Source organism: Medicago sativa, chromosome 4 (assembly GCF_051527215.1).
Source record: "Medicago sativa cultivar Bolivia chromosome 4, Bolivia_mono, whole genome shotgun sequence".
Classification (NCBI taxonomy): domain Eukaryota; kingdom Viridiplantae; phylum Streptophyta; class Magnoliopsida; order Fabales; family Fabaceae; genus Medicago; species Medicago sativa.
The window spans coordinates 93,426,538-93,451,416 of record NC_140752.1 but is presented as its reverse complement, the minus strand read 5'-3'; the positions used below and the strand labels follow the sequence as shown (position 1 = coordinate 93,451,416).

General features: G+C 31.6%; 1 protein-coding gene and 4 long non-coding RNA genes across 7 annotated transcripts; 4 read left to right on the top strand and 1 right to left on the bottom strand.

Moving 5' to 3' along the window:
* The first annotated feature begins 432 nt into the window (after positions 1-432).
* LOC146933934 (uncharacterized) lies at positions 433-5,336 on the top strand. 3 transcript variants are annotated; one of them, XR_015007613.1, is made up of 9 exons: positions 433-460; positions 576-731; positions 814-1,659; positions 2,263-2,494; positions 2,708-2,767; positions 2,903-2,968; positions 4,149-4,400; positions 4,963-5,079; positions 5,159-5,336. It is a non-coding gene; the product is annotated as an uncharacterized LOC146933934 (long non-coding RNA). The 3 variants fall into 3 exon arrangements; XR_015007615.1 differs by lacking the exons at positions 433-460; positions 576-731; positions 4,149-4,400 and having other exon boundaries at positions 1,070-1,659; positions 2,407-2,494; XR_015007614.1 differs by lacking the exons at positions 433-460; positions 576-731; positions 4,149-4,400 and having other exon boundaries at positions 1,070-1,659.
* A 1,818-nt stretch (positions 5,337-7,154) lies between these two features.
* LOC146933933 (uncharacterized) lies at positions 7,155-7,729 on the top strand. The gene is made up of 2 exons (XR_015008447.1): positions 7,155-7,293; positions 7,372-7,729. It is a non-coding gene; the product is annotated as an uncharacterized LOC146933933 (long non-coding RNA).
* A 2,256-nt stretch (positions 7,730-9,985) lies between these two features.
* LOC146933932 (uncharacterized) lies at positions 9,986-10,812 on the top strand. Its single transcript, XR_015008446.1, has 2 exons — positions 9,986-10,044; positions 10,750-10,812. It is a non-coding gene; the product is annotated as an uncharacterized LOC146933932 (long non-coding RNA).
* A 5,871-nt stretch (positions 10,813-16,683) lies between these two features.
* On the top strand, positions 16,684-17,868 carry LOC146933931 (uncharacterized). The gene has a single exon (XM_085708418.1). The coding sequence runs from the start codon at positions 17,118-17,120 to the stop codon at positions 17,661-17,663; it is 546 nt and encodes a 181-aa protein (XP_085564544.1). The 5' UTR covers positions 16,684-17,117; the 3' UTR covers positions 17,664-17,868.
* A 4,184-nt stretch (positions 17,869-22,052) lies between these two features.
* Positions 22,053-23,489, bottom strand: LOC146933930 (uncharacterized). Its single transcript, XR_015007612.1, has 2 exons — positions 23,229-23,489; positions 22,053-22,353 (listed from the first exon to the last, which is right to left on the bottom strand). It is a non-coding gene; the product is annotated as an uncharacterized LOC146933930 (long non-coding RNA).
* Between the last annotated feature and the right edge of the window lie 1,390 nt (positions 23,490-24,879).

The following is a 24,879-nucleotide window of genomic DNA, read 5'->3' as shown; positions in this document are numbered from 1 at the left end:
TCGGGTATCTTCAGTGCGCAACCGTCGAAGATTAATTCCTCGAGCCTTGTGGGACCCAAATGGACGGTAAGTTCTAACGATTTATGTTTTTATACTACTATATAAAAGTAATTTTTTTAAATAAAATTATAAATGCAATATTTACAAGTGAAAATAAAGGTATAATAATGATTTCGTAATCTTTTTTTATACTACTATATAAAAATAATTTTTTTATTATTAAATAGGGGAACACCAAGATATGATTGGAATATTGCTATCGTAAGATATCTTTATCCAAAAATTTCTATATCTTATTTTCTTTTTCTTAATAGAAATCTATTTTCTAAAAAGATTTATAAAATATTTAGCAAACGCGGAGAAAGAAAAGCCCAAGCTTACATATCAGCCATTATATAAACGGTGAATTGTTGAAGTTGGAGAAATCATATTGAAATTCTCTCTCATTGTACTCATCTTGGTATGTGCTTCGTTAATCCTTCTAACAAACTAAACTAGTTATTTAGTTATAAAATATTTATTAATCTAACTAACCCTAACTCTAATTCTATTCTATTTCTGTGTTTATTTTGCAGAGAAATAATGGAAGCTACTCAAATACTTCTGTGTTTAATTCTAATTCTGTTATGTTATTGTTTTTATCCTTCATGCCGGTCTATTCTTTCATCCTTCTTCAAACTCTTTCTAATCATATATTTTCCAGTCGCTCAAGCATTGTTGTATCTGTTCATGTAAGTTTCATTTACTACTACTTTTTATGAGTTATTTCAAGAACATAAATCAATCTCAAATCTGTGTTTATTTTTTTTTTAGGAATATCAAGTCGAAGAAAGATATTGCAGTTGTTGTTGTTTTATGCATGCTCGTTGGAAAACAAGTTCTTTCAATTAACTACGGAGCTATGTTGATCAGAATCGTTCTCATCTTACTCTATAAGAAGTTCAAGGAAGTTTGCTTCGGGTCATGGGTTGGTGATGATGATGATGATTATTATTTTTTATTAATTCTAGCACTAAAATTGTTATATCATTTTAATTTGTTTTGATTAATTATCTGAATTTTGACGATTACACTACAAGAAAATACGCTAGATGCTACCAAATTTTTGATACGGATTGTATCTGTAGCAAACTACTAGTTTTTTGGCTGCCAATACACTACTCTACGTGGCACTTATATTTTTTTTTAATAATTATAACAAATATTTTTTTTGAAGGAAAATGTTTATTTATTTTGTTTTTCTTTAAAAGATTAAAATATTATTTTATATACAATTTTCACAATTTCGTGTTTCTTCCACCATCACTTCCTCCGTGCGACCTCTTCTTCCACCATCTCCGATCGACGTATCCTCCTCTGTCTCTAGCTCCGGTGGATCTCTATCTCCTCCGTCTCCGATTGAACGCATCATCCTCTGTCTCCGATCAATCCCACCGTCAATCCTTCTCCGGTGGATCTCTGATCGATCGCATCCTTCTCTGGTGGATCTCCAATCAATTGCATCCTTCTGTGGTGGATCTCCGATCGATCTGCACCGGTGGATCTCCGGTCGATCGCATCCTCTTCCGATCGAAACTTCTCAGTCTCCGAACAATCCCATCCTCCTCCGTCTTCGATCGCATCCTCCTGAGTCTCCGATCGCAATTCAATCAGCGATATGTAATTTTCTTTTCTCTTATCTTATGCTTTAATTACTGATTTCAATTTTGTTTTTCTCGTTCATTTTCTGATTCGTTTTCTCTTGTTTGAATTTGTAAAATCTAGCATAATTAGGTTATTGCATTTATTTAACTTTTTTCAAATTCATATTTTAGTGTAATCAATGCCTTTAATCTTTTTGTTAATTATGTTTCTGTTCATTGTTTTGATCTGTATGAAATTGAAGTGGTTATGGAAGTTGAATTGGTATATTCAACAATGAAGTTTTTATTAAATAATTAAATATTCAGCAATGGAGTAATTAAATATTTTTGTTATTTGGTCTCTGGCTATAACATGTAGTAACTTTGTTAATGGTGAGAAAAATATCTACTGCTATGTAACATTCTTGTGCATTTTCTAATGAAATCACTGTTTGAAGTAGTTCTAATGTTCATAGCATACAATTTCATTTGAAGGGTATCATTTCGAAAATGATAAGATATCATTATTTATGGATGGTTAACAGGTTTTGTGATCACCAATTTTGACGGTATCATTTCAAAAATCTGTTCGTTCATAGTGTATGGATGGTTAATAGGTTTTGATTTGTTCCTTTGGCAGGGATAGTTTTTTCTTGGATGAATCCCATTAGGAAACTAGGATATGAAAAACTACTGACAGAGAAAGATATATGGAAATTAGATGCATGGGAGCGTGCACAGGTATTGCACAATAAGTATGTATTTATGACTTTGATTTGTTTAGAACAATCGAGGTGGAAGAGTGGTGCTGCACCCTATTGTGAGCCCTCCCTCAGAATTTGATCATGCAGAAAAAGGGGATGCATTGTATGGTGAGTGATTTCCTCTGTTTTCATTTGCCTTGTTTTTTTTCCCTCTGTTTTGATTTATCATATTCTATTGCATGAAACATAGACATTGACACATGTATGTAAATTTTGCTGGTAATAGTTTTAAGAATATGGAAGTGATTAAATAATAGTTTTAATTATTTATGCTGACTCTTGCTTTTTTATTTTCCTTTTTTGTTTTTTGTTTTGTTTCAGCCATGGAATTGGCTGTCTTTGGAGAAGTTAGTAAATGAGAAACTTCTGAATGTTCACAGTGTAATGTCTCTTTCTCTCTGTATTTGGATTGAAACCCTGTTTTTTCTCATGCAATAAAAATTTATGTTACCTGTATATACATATTGAGATCAAATGGTTAATCAGTCTAAGAATTATGTTTCACGAATATAATAGGTGGCTGATCGTAACAATGATCCTTAATTGGCAGACTTCATCGAGAGCGAGTTTTTGGTAGAGCAGGTAACACATGCCTTAATTTTTCAAATTGAAAATTGAAATCATTTTTCTGTATACTTGGAGTAGAAGAAATATTTTGGTTGTATCCATGAATATTTATGCCTAAACTTAAAAAGAGAAAAACAATTTGGGACTGCAATTTTTGCTGCTAGATTAAAGTTTTTTATGACTCTATCATTAAGGTTTTTGATATCTCTACGGCTGTAATGTGATTGTAATTGCTACTTTATCAATTGTAGATGTTTTTAGATTACTTGGATGATATTTGACATGAAAACTGGCCATATTTGTAGATGTTTTTGACTTGTTTGTTGAGTCTGGCCCAATGTAAACAAGATAAACTTTACTTGTTAATTATGACACGAGTTAGTTAAGCCATTCAATATTTTGTTAACTTGTTAGATTTCCATCTCATCTTGTTGTATATATCACACCATAAGATTTAGTAATGAAGATGCTAAACTCCATGAATAAATTATCATTTCTGATCTCTTTTTAATCCGTTCAATTATGCACTTAATTCCTGTTGGGCTTGTCCTTTACCACATTATAGATTTCGTGGACATGTGGCAAACATGATCAAGATATTTTTTTGATTAATTGGTATATATTAATGTTGATTTATCATGGAGGCTTAATGATTAATATCCTTTATGGGACTTGTGTATGTGTAAGTTTATCTGTATCTTCATGTCGAATTTGTTGTCCATGTTAACAATAATAAGAAAATGTAGAATCCATTTGCCTCTCAGTCTCATGTAGAATATGTTGTCGATGTTAGAAAGATTAGGAAAATCTGACTTCATTTCCTAGGATTAGTATCCAATCTGAGAATATATTATCTCTTAGATCATTATCTCTTAAATCTAGGCAAATCCTATTGATCATTGTCTCTTAGATCGTGCACTAGTCCACCACCACCACCACCACCACCAGCACATACTTCATTTTCCCCAGGTATTTTACAACCTCTTAATATAAATCAAATAATAACAAGCACATATAATTTTTTTTCTTGAAACTGGTAACCGTAAAAGTGTTAGAAAAAGTTTGTTACTCATTTGGCAGTGCATATTCAATGTTTTGATGTTTCAGGATTTCGGTTTTGTTATTCTAAAATGAGCTGAATGAATCTATGTTTTTCTTTAAAGAAAAATGATTTGTTTTCTACTTCTTTATATAGAGTAATATAGAATGGAAATTTAAGCTGGTGCCGTTGAATGGACCGTGGCCCAAACTGGAGTGGGCTCCACCAACATGGTGATGACTATTTGGCTCATCAAAGGTTAGCCATTGTTGATTTTGCTTCTGGTGATCAACCTCTCTTCAGTGAAGACAAATCAATTATTGTTCTGGGAAGTTCTGAATCGTTAATCTATGATCTCAGTTTCGCAACTAAGGTCGTATTTTCTCCAATCTACTATCAATCTAAGAGGTATCTACTTGCTTAACTTCTCTTTTATGATTAATGAATTCAATTTGTTGTTCTGAAATTTGCAATTTATCACGTGTGATTGATTATGAATAAGGATTTAGGTTGTATTTGATTTTGAATTCTCATTGTTAACTTAGTATAAACCTGACTGATTTTCTGTAAGGTTATTGCTATTGAATGTTGTCACTTTGATAGATTATTGTAACAATAAAGAGCTTAAAGTTCTTATGATTAGCTTGTGTTGACCATAGATTGTAAAGTAAAATAGAACAAGTTGTCACTGTTGGAGCAACTGAAGAGATCACTGTTTATGATTATTTTGTCAACCGCAGAAAAATCTCTCTGCATTTATATTAATCTAGTACTAACCTAATAATGTGTATTAGTTAGTAATTTACTAATGTTCCTATTTAATGTGTATAAGGTGCTTGGTAATTCGTTTTCTATGGAGCCAATGAATGAATTAACAAACTTTCAGTTTTCTTTTCTCTCTGAAATTTTCATGTGCATATTGATTTTACTGTTTGATAACTATTTTTTAACATTTATGTGTTTTACTTAGCTTTGCTCGTTGGTATCCCTTCAATGTTACACCAAAGCCCTGCCCACACTCCAAAGATCCTCCCTTGTGAAGAAGTCTAGGCAGAAGCCTCAAGAGCGGATGAGGGTCTTGACGGATGTAAGTCTCTTTGATTTATATTGAGTAATGAAATGTCATATGACTGTCACATCGCTGAATATCATTTGCTGATTTACAGGCCTTCAAAACAAGTGAATATGGCTCTGAACCCATGATACGTGACTGGAATTTCAATAACCTGTTTTTTTCTTTTTTTTCTTTTGAGGGACATGTGTTTAGCCTCTCTTGATGTTGAATTACTTGTTATGAGACCTAATTTGTTATCAATACTATTTTGCATTTCTTGTTGTGTTCAACTAATGTTTCTTATTAATTGATTGGTAGTGATTTGAATGTTTTTTTTTTAAAAGCTTAAAAGGTCCTAATTGCTAGGATCCATTAAAGTAAATTCTGTTAAATTTCTGCTGTAGATTTGCTATGGAATTGATACGACAATTCTTAGTTATTTTGCTGTAGATTTGTTGCGAAATTGCTATGATAAGACATGGTTATTTTGCTGCGGTAAATTGATTTTGAATGCTCTTTTGCTGCGGATTAACTAAATATTTGCTAGGACTTTTGTTTTACTTGCTATGGATTTACTAAGAAATATTTCCCTAGCAAATTTGTCTCTAATCCATGCTACGGCCAAATCAATAGGTATTCCCTAGCATATCTCTAGCTAATCTCGTTTGCTAGGAATTAGCTGTGAATTAGCTCCGGAAATGGGCATAGCAAATCACATATTTTCTTGTAGTGTTAACATTCTTTACTTAAATGGGACATTAGGATCAGTTATTGTTTGAGGAACAAAAGATAAAGTTTGTTAACTGTCTCCTGTATATTTTTTTAATCAATCAATATGAATATTGGCGGAGCCAAAAAAAAAACTCGGGTGGGCCACTAAAATTAATTATAGTATATAAACACAAATTAAAGTTGTAATGAACATTAAGTTTGAAGATAAAATGACAGAGTTTGACTAAAAAGTTAGGGTGGATACTTAAATAATTACGTATTAACTACCATAAATTATGAAACTTTTTTTTATAAATTATGAGAGAATTTTCAGTTGACACATGACAATATGCCAATTTTAAGCATCACAAAAATCACTTATGCCCCTTTTGAAACCACGGAAAACTATAACCTATGAAAAATTGTTTAAAGACTCGCAAAATAGACCAATAATTGAATAATTTAAATTTTTCGGATGGACCACTACACCACTTTGCGGGAATTCGGATCAACCGAAACATAAAACCGACATAAAATTGTATAAAATCTCGCAAGGTAGACCAATGATCGTTAATTTTTTAATTATTCCCGATGGACCGTGGCCCACCCTAGCCCATGAAGGGCTCCACCACTTAATATTGCAATTACTTTTCTTTATGGCATCGGAAGAAAAATTGGAGATGAAAAATACCTAATTATTCTGAATGGCTGCATTTGTTTAGCATCAAGTATGAATTGAAGATTGTGCTGAACATCTATTTCATACCCTTTGATCCAGGACTTTTTTTTATTTAATTTGTATATAATTTATGGTAGTTTTACCCAATACCTCTACATTTATACCTCCCAAACATTTAACTCAAACTACCCAATTTATCCTTCATACAATAAAACTCAATCACTTTTTCACCTCTTCACCCCCCTTTTCTGGAAAACACTGTGCACCCTTCTTTGCTTTTGGATTTTATTTTTCTTTCGACTCTTAAGCCTCGTGTTGATTATCAAAAGAGAGTTTAATTTAATTGAACTATTAGTTCGCTAGTCCATTTAAACTTAGATCACATTGCGTATTTAAAAATGTTCATAAGATATAGGCTTTTAAACAGGCTAGCAGACCGTATCAGGCTTTCAGAAGGCCAAACTTAGACTTTAAGAAAATATGGCAGGCCAGGCTTAGGCCTTGCAAAGCCTAGCTCGGCCTAGCCTATTCCCATCCCTATGCGTGAGGAAAGGTCAAACCGATCGACATGAGCCTATGCTTAAACCTATTTCATTGAGTTATTTTTTTAATTAACATTTGCTATTAAAAATAAAATCATACAAACACTTGGTAAAGGCTACCACATAAGCAAAACGGTTACAAACTATTTCTCTCACTCTAATTCCATTCTATTTCTGTGTTCATTTTGCAGAGAATGGAAGCTGCTAACAACACCACCACCGTTGATCACGGTGGAGTATTTCTTTCTCCTACATGCCGGTCTATTATTTTATACTTGTAATATTTGTTATTCTAGTATTGGTGTTTCATTTTATGTAAGTTTTATTTACTACTTTTTCTTATGAGTCATTTTTTTGAGGAAAATCACAGATCTATGTTGTTTTTTGTTGCAGGAATATCAATTCAATGATGGCTATTGCAATTTCTGTTGTTTTAAGCATGCTCGTTGGCAAAGTTTTATTGTCAATTGGCTACGGAACTATGTTGTTCGCAATCGTGTTGATCTTTCTCTTGAAAATATTAAAGGAAACTTGCCTCAAGAGGTTTTTCAAAAAAGGTGTCCCTATGGGAAATTGCAATTGCACTTGCCACCACAATATAGAGCTCCCACCAAGAGATTGCACTATCCCCCATTCATAAACATTGTTGAGTTCATCTCTTATTTAATGTGAGATTCATTAACAATTTGTTTGATCTAGAATATGAATTCTAAATTGTGTTGAATATATATTTGCTATTCGTTTTGATTCAGGCCTCTTTTTTTTTTTTTGTAGTGGCCGGGGTTTGAACCCCGGACCTTGCATATTTTATGCATTGTCCAACCAACTGAGCTAAGCTCACGAGGACTTCAGGCCTCTTTTTATTTGTTGTTGTTTATCTTGTATATATTTTAGGCATCTTTCTTATATTTAACAATTAATATGACACCAATTTTCATACGATCATTTAGCTTGTTAACCCAAATCTATATAATATAAATTTACGACCTGTTTCAAGGCTTTTCTCTTCTTTTCATGACAAGTGTCACTTAATTTCAAGGTTTTAAACTCTTTCAAATAGCGACATGTGGCGCTCTATTCTTCTTCTATTCTCAAGCATTTGCTAGCAAGGTTTTATTAATGGTATAATATGATATATGGATGTTATTAATGAAATTCCATATTAATGTTGTTCCATAATATTAATGGTAGTCTCACGGTCCCATTTGATATAATATGATATAATATAATTGGTCTAAAAAAATGACATCGCATCGCATATTATATAGATTTTATTAATGGTTAAAAAATATAATTGTTTTTCAAAAAAAAAATACGATTTTATTAATGAATTCTAATTTAATTGTTTTTCTCATAATATAATTGTTAAATCATAATAATCCCCGTGCCAAGTATAGTGACCGTGATCCACCATTTTTTTCATGAATTCCGTTGAATTATTCAATATTTACTGTAGGAAGGAAAAAAATATATATACTTTATTTTAAGACCTGAAAATAATTGGATTGGAGGTATGTAATTGGAATTAAAAATGTATCATTAAAAAATATCGAAAATATAATTTCAGTTGATTCTATTTAATGGTCTTGCTAAAATAAACGTTGAACCTTCCCTAAAAAAAAATAAAGTGAGCCTTAAACCAAAAAAAAAATCAGAATTGTTTAATAGCTAAAAATCGGATACTTTTATGAAAGAAAAAAAATCGGATACTTTATTTTAGGACAGAGCAAGATTTTATTAATGGTATAATATGATATACGGATGTTATTAATGAAATTCCATATTAATGTTGTTCCATAATATTAATGGTATTCTCATGGTCCCATTTGATATAATATGATATAATATAATTGGTCTAAAAAAATGACATCGCATCGCATATTATATAGATTTTATTAATGGTTAAAAAAATATAATTGTTTTTCAAAAAAAAATACGATTTTATTAATGGTTCAAAAAACGATTAATTTATAGATATATTTCACAGGATGAATTGGTAAAAAAAAACCATTAATTTTTTTTTAACATTAAAGTTTAGAAGAAATTTTACGTTACAAAAAAAAATTTGCTATGTTACTTTTTATACCATTTATGTCAAATGCTTCTACTATTATTTTTGAAGATATTTTTTTGGTTACAATTTGTTTGACTAATTTAAACTTTAATGCTAAATTTCGGTTACTATTTGTTTATACCATATATGTTTACTATCTACATTATTAGTTTGGAAGAAATTTCGGTTACAGAATTATTTGCCATGAAGCAACTTTAATGTCAGATCTTTGTTACTATTTCAACACAAAAACTTTAATGGTAAATTTTGGTTACTATTTTTTTGAAAGGAAAATTTTGGTTACTATTTGTTTATACCATATGTTTACTATCTACATTATTAGTTTGGAAGAATTTTCGGTTACAAAATTATTTGCCATGAAGCAACTTTAATGTCAAATCTTGGTTACTATTTCAACGCAAAATGTCGATTACAAAAGTAATGTTCGATCACTACCAATTTATTTTTCTGAACCGTTTGATCACCCTTCGCAACTAATATGCAAGGATTCTTTGAAAAAAAAATCAATATGCAAGGGAAATACTTAATAAAAACAAAATATTATTTAATTTGATTTATTTGAACGTTAATATATCATATTTTATGTTTATGAAACAGTAATAAAAAATTGGATACTTTATTTTAGTCTATTTAGTTTTTTTCAAATGCAATCATTTAATAAAAAAAAAATTATATTTTGCTTAATAGCTAATATATGAGCTCAAATTTGATTGGTTAAGTTACATGTTGTTGTTTTACGTAATTATCCTCTAAAAGCTATTATAAATTAGACCCTTTGGCCAACACATTCTTCACACCACAACTCCTGCTTTGCAGTTGTCTTTCATATTCCTTTCTTTTTCATTACGTAATCTTCGTATCTGATTTCTGATATATCCCCTTCCAAAGAAAACTGGAATATCATGGTTCGAGTCGTTAGCCTTTGGTTTGTGAGGGATATGAAAAAGGATCAACTTCCTTACTCCTTGGAAATGGTTCTAATGGACAATAAGGTAGTTTGATTCCATTTGTTTTTAGTTTTTATCTTTCTTTTTTTTATCAATAATTTTTTGTTTTTTTTTGTCAAAACAATAATTTTTTTGTTAAGGTCGTGTGTAACTGTATCAAGGACTTCAGTTTTTTATAAAGCAAAGAGCGATTATTGTGATTTTTTTTTAGAGTATGCGATTATTGTCAAAACAATAATTTTTTGTTAAATTGATTCTTTTTTTTTTTATTCACAGGATGAAAAAATACGATCCTATACTATAATTTAGGAGCAATTCAAAACTTATTCACAGGATGAAAATTTATATTTTTTTTGATCCCACGTTAGAAGCAACAAAAATATCTATTTTTCGTCCTGTACTATATACGTTCACCGTCCTATACTGAAATTTTTCACCGTCCTATACTAATCCAAACAAAAATACGATCGGTTCATTTTTTTTTTATATATATCAAAGATCGATTATATCAATAATTTTAGAAATTGTATCAATAAATTTTTGTTTGGGTCCTTGAAATTTTATTTGTTTATATACAATTGATTGTTTATATTTTTTTGTCCGTCTGTTTTTATTTTTCGTTCTTCTATTATTTTATCCCTAATTGTATTAGGTCAATATTCGTAATTGTATTGTTCTCTAAATTAATCATATAACTTATTTATATTATAAAATGTTTTGTTATCTAATTTAAAGTTTTTTATTTTATAGGGTGACCGAATCAATGCGTCTGTTAGACGTACTCTCATATACAAGTATGAGAAGGAGCTGAAGGAGGACCGTGTATTCTCTATTGGAAATTTTAGTGTTGCTTCTAATGTGGGTACGAAAATAAAACAATGTGATGATAAGTTTGTTTCTGCTGACATCTACGTGATCGGTGATCCTCGCGAAATCTTTCAATCTGAATATGATACTGATTACTTGATCGGTAAAGGAATCATTTTTTTTTAATCTTGGTTGATATTCTTTTCAGATGTTATGGGTATGCTGACAAAGGTGTTGTTCAATCCAACTTTCAGTGTTGCTCTTCTATTAAAGAAGAGGTAATTGAACGAGGTTATGGTTTTTTGTATTCGCTAAATGAGGTTGTGATGTTAAGGCGTCTACATTTAAACAAATATGGATTCAGTTATGCTAACAAAAAAAATTGTACAGCGAGTGAGAACTCTTTGTAATTTATCAAACTTTTATTTCTTTGAACTGATTTTGTTGAAATCACACCCACGCTGAGTTTTGAGCGCCTCATACACTGGAAAATAGAAATGTCATAGAAATGTCGTAAAATGTGGTATTGGAATGTTGCGTATGATTATCACTTTTTCATTTTTCAAGATCAAATTCCATGTCAATTGTGATAGGCCTGTCATGTATTCAGTGTGGTTGGATGCTGCGAAGCATTTCATGTATTTCTGCAAACACTACAACATTCACTTATCTAACTTATTTCGGTTCCTAACACTTTTTTTAACTAATAAAGGATACTTTATTTTAGGACATAAAAAAAATTGGAATTGGAGGTATTTAATTGGAATTAAAATCGTATCATTAAGGAATATTAAAAATATTATTTCAGTTGATTCTATTTAATGGTCTTGCTAAAATAAACGTTGAACCTTCCCTAAAAAAAATAAAATAAGCCTTAAACCAAAAAAAAAAATCGGAACCTTCCCTCTAAAATCACAAAGACCATTAAACATGCATATTCATTGTACTTAAAAGTGAGAATTCTGTGTTATTTTCTTTGATTCAATTTGATTAAAAGTTATAATTTTATTAATGCATATTCAATGTACTTCCATTTTTCTTTTTCTGTACTAAAATAAAAATTGAACAGTTTAATGAAATTTCTTCAACAAAAAAAAAAAAAACAGTTTAATGAAATAAAAATGTGAATAATATTTGTTTTATAACTATTAGTTTTTAAGATTATATTCTTTGTGATAAATTATAAATTTGATAATCTTTTTAATAAGTTAAGATTATATTTTTGTGAAATAAAAATGTGAATAATATTTTTTCTGTGTGAAGGAAACATGATTTTATTTTTTTTAAAATAAACACATACTTTGATAATCCTATTTGAAAATATTCATTGAGACAAATCAAACAACATCTTACATGCTAACATTTGTATTTATATATTAGTTAAAAAATGTGGTCAAAGTAAGTTATGTGAATAATGTATATTGTAAAATTGTGAAATGTATTTTGAAACGGTTGAAGTATTAATGAATTGTTGAAACTTTGACATTTTGCAATCAAGGATATCTTAAAAATTCAAGGTATTCTTTAAGTCATTTAAGAATATATAGCAAGTTTTCCGTTTTCCATAGTCAATCACCAATGAATAACTTTTAAACCATCATAAAAAAATCCTATTTTATTTAAAAAAAATAAAACTCATGAATTAAAAATTAATTGCATTAAAGGTAATCAAATTGTAGAAAATTTGAAATGCTTCAATCAAGACAATCACAAAAAACAAATTCAAGGAATATTTTAAATCACTCAATAATGAATATGTATGTCTTCTTAAAAAAAACAGCCGTGCTATATCCAGCAAAAATAATTTCGCAAAGATATCACGAGCGTATTACTTTTAACATGTACTAGCCTACCCCTAAAAAAATCATATGATGGCTTTCAATTTTTTTGTGCAAACTAACATTCAGCTGTTTAAGTTATTTTTTTATTTTGGATTTAATTTGTATACATCTACGATATAATTTTTTGGGTTAAATATGTTTTTTAGTCCCTATAAAATTACAAACTTTCAAGTTTAATATTTACAAAAAATTTATTCATTTTTAGTCTCTGTTTGAATTTTATAGGGACAATTTTGGAGGACCACAAGTGTCCATTTTTTTTAAAAAGTTTTCAAAATAAGGATTATTTTTACAAACTACAATATTATAAAAGTCTAAAATTACCGCTAAAATTTTGTAGAGACTAAAAACATATTTACCTCAAAAAAGTTTTACACATGCATGCTATCAAATCATTATATGATGTCACATTTTTAAATAAGCTCCTAAAATATCTTAAAATATATTTATTTGTAAAAAAATAATAAAAGATATTCTTTAGGATTCTTATAAAATATCATAACATTACATTGAATAATTGGATATACCCATATCTTATAATTGGAGCTCCTAAAAAAAATTACATGATGGGTACATATATTGTAAAAGTCGTGGAGTAATAAACCGCTTTGACACACTAAACCAAAACGCTGCATTTAAAGAAAAAACTTGCCTCTATTGCCAGTCGTGAACATTTCGTGGAATATGTGTCGCGATATCAAGCATTTTCCAAAAAAAAATGAATATGTATGTCTCATTTTCTTATTTCTATTTAATCTTGACCCTCATCCCGTTCTTCAATTCATGTTTCTACTATTCTTGGTAAACAATAGATCATTGAACAATCATTAAAAAAAATCAAACCAAGAAAGTTCTCGGAATCAATCAAACTATGAAATTCAAATTTTGGGACAAATAACTTATTTGATATTATGTGGTTGCTAATTTAAAATTCAACAGAAAAAAATTATGGTCAACCTTAAATTTTAAATGAAAGTTAAAAATAAGGTAACTAATTAGTTGTGAAAATTTCTACTATACTTATAAATGATTATTATAGTTTTTTATTTACAGGAATTTCGATTTTTATTGTTTCTATTATAGATTTTTTTATTATAGAAATCATTAAAAAAATATTGATTTCTATAATCCTAATGTGCATTAAATCATAATTAAAAAAGATATTTTATCAAAAGATAAAGAATGACAATTGGATATTTAAATGTTTGAGTTTTAATAAGGAAAATAATACATAATAAAAGAGAGTACAACAAGTAGTCTAACTCATATTATACCATGCAAACCATCTCCTTCTCCTGAAAAATAAAATAAAAATATACCTATTTTTTGTCCTAAAAAATAACCTTTTTTAAGTAAAAGTGGGATGATCACTTTCAACATCTCATTGTTTTTTAATGAACTGAAGCGAGTTTCATTGATGAGGGAAATAAAATCAATCAATAGTAAATGACCACTAACATAGAAAATACAATCATTTAATTCCTTCGTCGTTTGTAAGAAAAATCATTCAATAAAAAAATATTAAGCAAACATAAGTTTATGATCATCATGGGTATAAAAAAAAGTTAATTATGGATGATGATACCTATTTAAAAAGAAATTAAGAAAACATGATTCAGCATCCACGCCTACTACAGGTGTTCACGGGATGAGTCGGTTTTCATTGTAATCTATTACCCGATGCAATCAAGTTTCATTAGGTTTGATCAATAAATAATTACACGTAACTTTTAAAAAAAATCTTAAAAATATATATAATTAAAGGACATTCTATATTATAAAAATTTGAAGACTTGGACTAGATTCTACTAATTAAAATTTGAACATTTGAATTTAATTAAAACACTTTGAATCTCTATGACATGGACTGAGTATATAATAGTGTGAACACTGGGTCAATGCGTAGAAAAAACGCGTTGTATAGCTCAAATACAATGTTAAATGAGCAAGGATGGATACATCGCTGCGTGAATGCAGTAAAAAATAAGCAAAGGTCTCCACATCTTTGTGAACGAGTGTGGGTAAAGAAGTTAGTTAATAAGAGTATGATCCATTTTAGAACATGGAATAAAGGTACCCTTACTTGAACATATATGGAAATAGTTGACGCTATGACTAAAATGAAGATTAATTTGATGTGCCAACAAAAAACTATGTGGGTAGGTGAAAATGCGAAAGAATTAGATAGTTCAAGATTTAAGCATTGATAAACTGTAAAAGTTAGATCGAGAAATGGTGTGAGCATTATTGTGGATAAGGAATTGCAAAAGGATATTGTGGATGTAAAGAGGATGTGAGATTTGATTGTATCCCACAAATTTTTATTTTAATAAGACATCTTTATTTTTTTTATTTTTTTTAAAGGAAATAAGACATCTTTAATGTTATGAGTATTTACTCACCTAAGGTAGGTTTGGAAGAATATTCTAAAGTTAAATTTTGGAAGGATTTGAAAGGTTTTTGAGCCTCAGTGCATATGATTGTGCAGAAATTAATGGGTTTAGGGGTGTTCGCGGTCCAGTTTGGATCGGTTTTGAGGGAAAAAGTCAACCGATCCAAAATAAAAATCATGTGCATCCGATCCGATCCGATCCAAATATATGCGGTTTAATTTGGATCGGTTTTTGGACATCCAAAGTGCAACATGTATTTTTTTTATTAATATTAATATTACACATACACATTAAAATAATAGGTTTGATACAAAATATAACACAAATGTATTTAAAAAGTTAACATTATACAATGAAAATGATTGATTATATTTAAAATAGATGAAGTAGTAGTAATATAAATTAAATTAATGCAGTATATAATACTAATAAACTAATAAATATGTATTAAAATCTACTTTTGCGGTTTGGTTCGGTTTTGAAAAGGTGATTCAAAATCCGATCAGATCATAGCGATTTTTTCAAAACAACATCCAAACACATCCAAAAATATTCGGTTTTTTGTGATTTTCGGTTTTTTTGGATCGGTTTGCGGTTTTATTTTAGATTGGTTTGGATTTGAACACCCCTAGATATACCACAAGGAGAGAATGATTTTCTAGGAGGGGATCTAAATGGGCATGTAAGGAGTGTTTGATAAGTTTTAAAGGCGTGAATGATGGTATAGCCTCGGGGTCATAAATGCATAGGGTAAATTTATCCTAGATTTTTTGTTGTCTTTTATTCTTACTCTAGGAAAATAAAAAGGAAATTTATTACATACAAGAGTGAGATTTCATTTTCTCAAATAAATTTATTTCTTATTAGGAATTATGGCAGAAATATTTGTTTGAATTTAAAGTTTTACATGGAGAGAGTGTGACTATCCAACATATAGTATTGGTTATGAATGTAAGGGTTAAGTTAAGAGCGGAGATGAGAGGCCATGATTGGGATACAAGGATCAAGTGGTGACATTTAAAAGATCAAAACCAAAGTGCTTTCCTACAAAAGATTTTGAAGGTAGGTTGTGTGAAGCTACATAGAAGCGAAAATGATACATGGAACAAGATGACATATGAGATTAAAAAAGTAGCAAAAGAGACACTAGAAGAATTAATAGGTTTTGGACCTAGCTAGGAGTAAAGAATCTTGGTGGAACCAAAGAATTCAAATTAAAGTGAGAATCAAAACAGTACTTCACTAATAAAAAATAGGGATAAGGGTGATACATTTGAAGAATATTACACATTAAGAAATTTTGCACATTCCAACCTTGATGCCAAGGTTGATCTCGAGGGGTGTGTTTTTTAGGATATAGTAAAGGCTGATTAGAGTAGTTTAAGTAGTTAAGAGATACTTTTTTTAGGCTATAGTAAAGAAAAAACTAAGAGTTACTAACTCTACGATACCATTCAACATTTTCTACATTTTTTAGGCTGATATGTTTAAATATAAAGGATTCTTATATAAAGCTAATATTTTTTCTTTCTCTTCAACATGCACACATATGCATGCAAAGGTGTTAATATTAATTTAGTGACTTTACATTTAATATGTAGATCTGCGTATCCGTGATGATGACTTGAAGAACCTTTGTTTGATTGAAATTGAAATGCTGCTTCAGGAAAACGGACAGTCTCTTACTGACTTCAAATCTATGCCTAGGCCAAACGCAGCAGACATGCCAACTTTCACAAACAAGCTTATCGTTGATGAGCTAAATTACAACAAAGATGAACTGGAAAAGACACACGCTCATATGTTACTGATGCTGATTGATGAACAAAGATGTATGCATGACAAGATCATGGAGTTCGTTGGTTCTGACGCCGATGGTTTCTTTTTCTTATATGGTTACGGTGGTACTGGAAAAACCTTTATATGAAAAGCATTGTCGGCTGCTGTTAGATTGAAGGGGTTAGTTGTATTGAATGATGCATCCAGCGGTATAGCGGCTCTTCTATTACCAGGTGGAAGAACCGCACACTCGACGCTGACAATCCCTATTGATATTAATGAGGCATCGTCACTTACGATGGAAAAGGATAGTCCTAGGGCAGAACTGGTGCGTGCTGCAAAGTTGATAATTTGGGATGAGGCTCCAATGATGCACCGATGGTGTTTTGAAGCAGTTGACCGATCATTGCGTGATATCATGTCCAAGAATGATCCCCTAAACGCACTTAAACCTTTTGGTGGAATGACAGTAGTTTTAGGTGGTGATTTCAGGCAGATATTGCCTGTTGTTCGAGGAGGAACGAGGCCAGATATTGTTGATGCCTCAGTCAATTCGTCAAAGTTATGGGCTTATTGCAATGTGTTGAGGCTTACTGTTAATATGAGATTGGGTGCATCTTTGGTACCTACAGAGCAGGAAGAAATTGCTAATTTTGGCAAGTGGATACTCTCAATTGGAGACGGCAACGACGCTTTAGATGAGAATGGTGAAATGAAGGTAGAAATTCCTGAAGATTTGTTGATATCGGACACAACAAGTCCGTTGATGACCAGCTATTTTTCCAATAAAGGGGAATACTCGCACCAACGCTTGATTCAGTTGAGCATGTTGACGAATATATGATGTCGCTGATTCCATGTGAAGAGAAAGAGTATTTAAGCTCTAATTCTGTTTGTCGATCGGGTGAAAATTCTGATGTCCAAAGCGAGTGGTTCACAACGGAATTTCTTAATGATATTAAGAGCTCTGGAATTCCAAATCACCGGTTGATACTAAAGGTGGGATGTCCAGTTATGCTGATGAGAAACATCGATCAGGCCAATGGACTGTGTAATGGTACGAGGCTGACAGTTACATATCTAGGGAAGAGCACGATAGTTGCTACCGTAATTACATGAAAAAGGGCAGGTACCAGGGTATTCATTCCGAGGATGAATCTTATTCCGAGTGATCCAGGACTACCCTTCAAATTCAGGCGCAGGCAATTTCCATTGACGCTTTGTTTTGCAATGACAATAAATAAAAGCCAGGGTCAATCTTTATCTCGAGTCGGGGGTTATCTTCCTAAGCCCGTGTTCACGCATGGACAACTTTATGTCGCTGTCTCTCGAGTTAATTCTAGAAAAGGTTTGAAGCTGCTCATCCTGGATGAAGATAATAATGTTTGCAAGGAGACCACAAATGTTGTGTATCGTGAAGTTTTTCAAAAAGTATGATCATTGGTTATGTTTTAGAATTGTTGTTGCTATAATTTAGAAAACTAAAGTTGTGTATTGTTTGGAAGTCATTTTATTTTTTAATTTCTTTGTAAGGCGTACTACTCATTACAGGACATGCAATTTCTATATAAGCAGATCCTCCTGCCATTAACTTTTAATTGATGCACTTTTCAGGTTTAACAACCCGCGAAACCTTTTTTTTACATCGTTGTTACCCTAAAATACAATATTTACATCAGACAATTGGTTTTGTAAAAATTAAATACAAATAACAATCGGCGTTTCTGTAGCCCAAACTATATTTATACACACCCTTAAAAATTTAACGTTTGCATTTACCGACTACGTGTATGCATGTGACACTGACTGTTATATAAAAAAATCCAACGTTTGCTAAGATTAAGAATGATCAACATCTTAAACTACAAATAATTAGTATAAGTATAACTCCAAATACTTTAATCGTTATGTGCAATGTTTAGATATTTCGAAATGTATACAAAATAAACAAAATTAAGATGATATTTTTTTCCATAACAAATTTAAATTTTAACCACTCATAAATTTAAGTTAAAATAATATAAAATCTATACATTTGATAAAAAAAAGTTTTTTATTTTCCCGTGCTTGGCACGGGTCATTACACTAGTTCATTTTAAAAATAGACTTCATTTCCACGTGAAAAAGTGAATATTTGTAACTTTTTTTTTGTCAAATGTAATCATATTAACCCTTTTGATAGTAATGTTAGAGACTAAACTGATAATAAGTGGTTAAATATTGGAATAAAGTTTATACAATAGTAAACTCGTAAGTACCTAATATAAGGGACCTAATTGATGATAAGGGAAGGACTAACATGATAGTTTAATAGAGTTGATGACCTTTTTACAATATTCACAATCTCATTGGACATATTTGAAAGCATCTTATAAAGTTAATGACTAATTGTTTTTTTCTTTTGGTTTAAATACACTTTTGTTCTTCTATTAATAAAATAAAATAAAGTGGTTTGGGTCCCCTTATTTTAAAAATAAGTTTTTTGTCCTTGTATTTAAAAATATGTGTATTGTTTAGATGTTTATGCTACTTAGTATTTAAGAAACAATGAAAACTTCTTTTAAAAAAATCAAATGAAATATTTAGCGGAGCGGACATAAAAAAATAAAATTAAAACTTAATTTATGATTAAATAATTAAATTTATTGAAATAATTTGTAAAAAAATAAAATTATAATGAGTAGTTTGTTGAGATATTTATGCTACATAAAATAGTATAAATAAATTAAAAATTTAATAAAATATTTCGCGAAAAAGATCAAAGAATTAATGAAGTTTGTTGAGATATTTATGCCTAATAAAATATTAATTTCAAAAATAGAAATATTAAAATAAACGTGAAAGTGACATGTGATGTAAAATAACCTTACATGTATGTGTGTGCGCACAGGTGCGTGCGTGTACGAATATCTATTTTTCCTTTCATCACACATGCACCAAACAAATACTCCAAGCACTTTTTTGAGTTAGAGAACTCAATGATCACAAACCGACATTCAAAGGATACTTAAAAAGTGATATATAACACCATTAATCACTAAAGTTAGGCAAAAGAGCGCTAACTTCTCTTTGTTTTTTCTTCTTGTGAAGATATTTTACAACCCCAAGTTATCAGGCTTGATGTATGGCATATAACAACAAAAATTTACATACAAATCCAACCTAAAATAATTTGTATAATAGAGCGTTGTGTTTTTCTATAAGAAAAATCAAGATGGGTGATCATTGCCAAGGAAATTACATAAGAATAAGCAAAGGTAGTGAGAGTGGCCCACACCAAGAGATAGTAGCCACATGAATAGTCTGTGTTCAATTGAATACCGCTTACAAGAATTAGACAGATGCTTAATGATGCAAAAAATCAGATTATGTTGGAAACCAAGAACTCAAGAAATAGGCCGGGGATACAGCAACCATGATGGCTTGACCCGCACATAATGGATATCCATTGACAGCTGTACAAACTCAATTATTTAAAGGGTTAGGGACAGGAAATATTGAATTTAAGGGGGGGGGGGGGGGGGGGGGCGTGTAACGCCCGTCTTAATTATTTGATTATTTAAAAAAATATATTTATATATATAATTTAAGTGATTTTCATGATTGATATGTGTGAATTTTATGATTCATGAAGTTGAGTGGTTTATATGATTTATAAATGAATTATGTGGGGTATTTTGTTGTGGTGAAGTTGTTATGTTGTTATGACTTATTTTATTATTAAATAAAATAAGATATGATAAATATAATAAAAATATTCGAAGTTGGGCTGTGATGTGTAAAGAGTAAGATAAGAGGTGAGAAGAGTAATACGAAAAGATAAATAGGGCAAACATAAGTTAGAAACGTTTTTACGTGAAACGCTTTTGGAGAAAAGGGAGAAAAGTTAGAAAAGAGGAGAACTAGAGGGAGAGCTGCGATTTCATCATAACCAGGTAAGGGTGAGACTAATTTTCAATATTATTAAAGGCATAAGTCTATAGGATGAATTTAGCATGATTAGGTTAAGTTTTGGTGAGAATTGAGAATTAGGTTTAAGATCAATTTTGACGATTGAATCATGAACAGATGTTAGATTGATGCAAAATTAGTGTACAGACCTTAGATATTACTTAAGATGATAATTAGATGCTATTTGGATGAAGGAATCATGAATATAGGTGAAAAGTTGTGATTTTTAGGTTTTTAGCCGTACTGACATTCATCGCTCGCATCTGCGAGCAAGAACACTCGCAACTGCGAGCTAGAACCCAGAGCTCGCAACTGCGAGCAATGCAACTCGCAACTGCGAGTGACCAGTAAGCTCGCCATTGCGAGCAGAATAACTCGCCACTGCGAGTAAGGACTTAGGAACCCAGAATGCACGCTTTGCTCGCCATTGCGAGCAAAGTTACTCGCCACTGCGAGTTAGGCTATTAGTCGCCCAAAATTGTCCCGATGCGATCCTCTCGCATGTGTAGTCTTGAGTTGACCTTAGAAGTAAGTAAGAGAGCTGTTTAGGATACTTTCATAAGCTCCAGAAGTCTGTTAGGTGACTGAGATTAGTAGTGTTGTTGCATGAATGATATTATGATGCTTTATGATACTTATGTTGATGTAATTCATTCCTTAGATGATGTTAACGCATTCAAGTGTTATTAAATGCTGTATCTTGCTGCTGTTTCCTGCTGTTGACTGTTAGTGTCTTGAAGTTGCATGAGTCAGTCTATGTTGTTGGAATTTAAGAAGTTGTCCATGATTATGAGTCGTATGAGTTGTTCACGTTGTTGTCTAAGTTGTTGGAAGTTTGAGTTCATTGCATACTCATTAAAGTTGGGGGCTTTAGGCCCAGCAGCCTTTGTGCTCATTAAAGTTGGGGGCTTTAGGCCCGGCAGCCTTTGTGCTCATTAAAGTTGGGGGCTTTAGGCCCGGCAGCCTTTGTGCTCACACGTTGAAGAGCCTATTATGCTCATTTTGTTGTTGAATGGTACCACATGCATTTGCATATCAAGAAGTTTCATGTTGTTTAAGTTGTCAAGTTGTTGTTGAGTTGATAGAGTTGCATGGTCAAAGATGAGTTGTGTTGTCAAGTTGTTGTTGAGTTGATAGATGTAACAGCCCGATTTTCAAAACAAGAGTGCATTTTTTTTCTTTTTAAAATAACTCAATGCCATGCACTAAAGGATTCATGATCGTCTTTAATTTAAAATCAGAGTAAGTAAAACATTTTGAAAGCATTACCAACAATACAATCTGAATCAAATGTCACATTTTATAAAACAATACTAGGCAATGAGCTTTTAATATCAAATCATGCACTGCGAAAGTATAAATTAGTGTTTGAGTATTCATTTCCCATGGTAGTATCATTTACAGCGGTGCCCAAACAAAAGAAGTAAAAATACATAAACATAAGACACCACAAGTAAAACATCTATGCTGATCCTTAACTCTGAACTGGGATGACATGGTACAAGATCCCACCAATGGCATCAAGCCTGACTGCCAAACTGCTACACCTCCAAAGCCTTTGCTATTCCCGCAAAGCACACTCCCTATTTGGATATGGGGCAAAGCCCGATCCACGGATTAATGTAAAGGGTCACGATCTAATAACAACATAATTACAAAATACTGCAGGCATATATACTAGCATGGTAAATGGCATCAACATAAACATATATAATGATGCACAATTAGCCTAGCAAATGCAGACTCTACATGTGTGATACAACCTTCACTGGCCTATCACATGCAAATGATTCCGGAATAATCCACTCCGCAGAGGGTAAGAAAATCATGATTCTCATAGATTTAAGGTGGGTTCCTTCACGACAGTCCACACCCCGCGCGTCCGTGCGTCTCCACAGACTACCGCGTACTATAAGACCAGATTTAAGGTGGATTCCTTCACGGCAGTCCACACCCCGCGCCTTCGTGCGTCTCCACGAACTACCGCGTATTATAAGACCCAATCTCATAGATTTAAGGTGGGTTCCTTCACGGCAGTCCACACCCCGCGCGTTCGTGCGTCTCCACGAACTACCGCGTACTATAAGACCCGTGCGTCCAACGGACTAACACGTACCATGAAATGCATGAGCATATATTGTCCACTCAATATGTGCAAATGCAACTCTTATACATCATTCAACATATGTAGTATAAAAACATGCCTCAACTGGCAGTTCACATATTATCTTTCAATTCATATCAAACAACATTTCATAAATCAACATGCATTTCATATATTTATTCACAAATCATATGAAAGCAACGCACATCAACATATCATAATCAAGTTGATTGCAAACAAATCCCACACTGGGTAAACACATTCACTTAACATATCATATTCACAATACACACAATAGCACATACACCATCCAGGCATTTAAGTAACTATGATGTTTAAGAAAGTGCCCCTTACATGAGCAAAGCATTCCTTATAATGTACAGCTCTACAACTCGTAAGCATCTACTTCAGGAACGTCTCTAAACCCTCGAGCTAAGTATCCTAACAGATACAATAACTTAGGTAAATATTGGCTCTAAAGCTTCATACCCATTCTAGGTGAAATTTCAACACGCTCTGAAATATGATCAATTCAATATTTCCAAAAACTTAAATAAAATATTTTTCAAAATAACTTTCGTTTTAAAATCTTTCAAAGCACTTAATGACCATAAACTTGCCAAAAGTGAGTCTAGGGAACTTTTTCCCATCAGAAACTTTTATTTTAAATACTCAATTATATAAAACATTTTGTTCTTAAGACAGAATCTCAAAATAACAATGTTTCTAGAACACTTCCAAATACTTCGATGAGACTAATTTAAATAGTATTTTTTCTTAAAATCACCCAAGAAAATATTTTCTCAAATACTCTAAGTCTTCTGAGAGACCTTAAAGATTTTCCAAACAATTTAGCAAATACTTTTCATGTTCAGGTGAATCCCAAAATATTATCCGTTTTGAAACCTCTTTGCAAAACCACTCGGAAATAAGATAAAATGAATCTGACGAATTTTCGACAGAGTCTCCTTTGTGTTTACATTGCATACTAGAGCCTCTGGCTCAGTCAACCTAACACAAATACACAGACAAAATATTTTCACCACTCAACAGTTCAAACAAAAAAATTCGAACTCTGATAGTGTCAGCAGTCACCTCCAGCGTCAACTCAGACACATTAATTTTCAGAAATTCACAATAAATTCATTCGTCGTCGGAACGTTGCAAACCATAGGTCCCTTTCGACCGTCTCGACGATGCGAATCCATTGCTAAACTCATTTTCACAATTTTAAATTTTTAAAATGACGAAAATACCCTTGCACGTTTAAGCCCTTTCATCCAGACAATTTTTTTCAAAAACTAATCGGTTGAATCAACTCATTTACTTGTCTAAAGCATAAATATCAAATAAAATTCACATTTCGACACTTTTCGAAAAACACTAAAACTTTAAAATGAACGGATCGTAAATTTTCTTTCAGATCTATACTCATACGAACTTACCCAACAACATTAATACATAGCATCACGCAAGAAAATCGAAACTCGACACCCAACACAAACAAATGCTCAAAACCGAGATTTAAAAGAGGAAAACAGGGAGGAATACCTCATCTATTGACCGTGAATCACGCGTAGGAAGTTAGGAATCGTCAAGGGCTTCGTTTTGATATCTCGTTTGCGCGATTCGAACAAGGAACAAAGAAGTTACGGCCCCGGAAAGGTGGAGCAGAGCAAAGTTGCGGAAATGAGAGAGAGAAGAGAGAGAAAGTATTGATTTTGTGAAGAAAAAAAAATAGAATGACCCTCTATTTATAGAGTTTTGGTTTTGGAAATAAACCGGACTCGGTTTTTCGCGGTTCAAGGTACGCGTAACTGATAAAGTTCTATCCTAACTCTGATGAACCTCTAACCAGTCTCAAACATCTTAGAATTACTTCTTCACTCAAAAACTACTATTCATTCTTTAATATTTTCTTATCGGAACTTTTTTCAACAGGTATAGTATTCCTAAATTCCCAAAACGTCATCTCAATGACAAGTAAATTCCTTGAATGAATATT

What these genes read in the sequence shown, in the direction of transcription:
- LOC146933931 (XM_085708418.1), top strand. Translation starts at nt 17,118, where the DNA reads ATGGAAAAGGATAGTCCTAGGGCAGAACTGGTGCGTGCTGCAAAGTTG.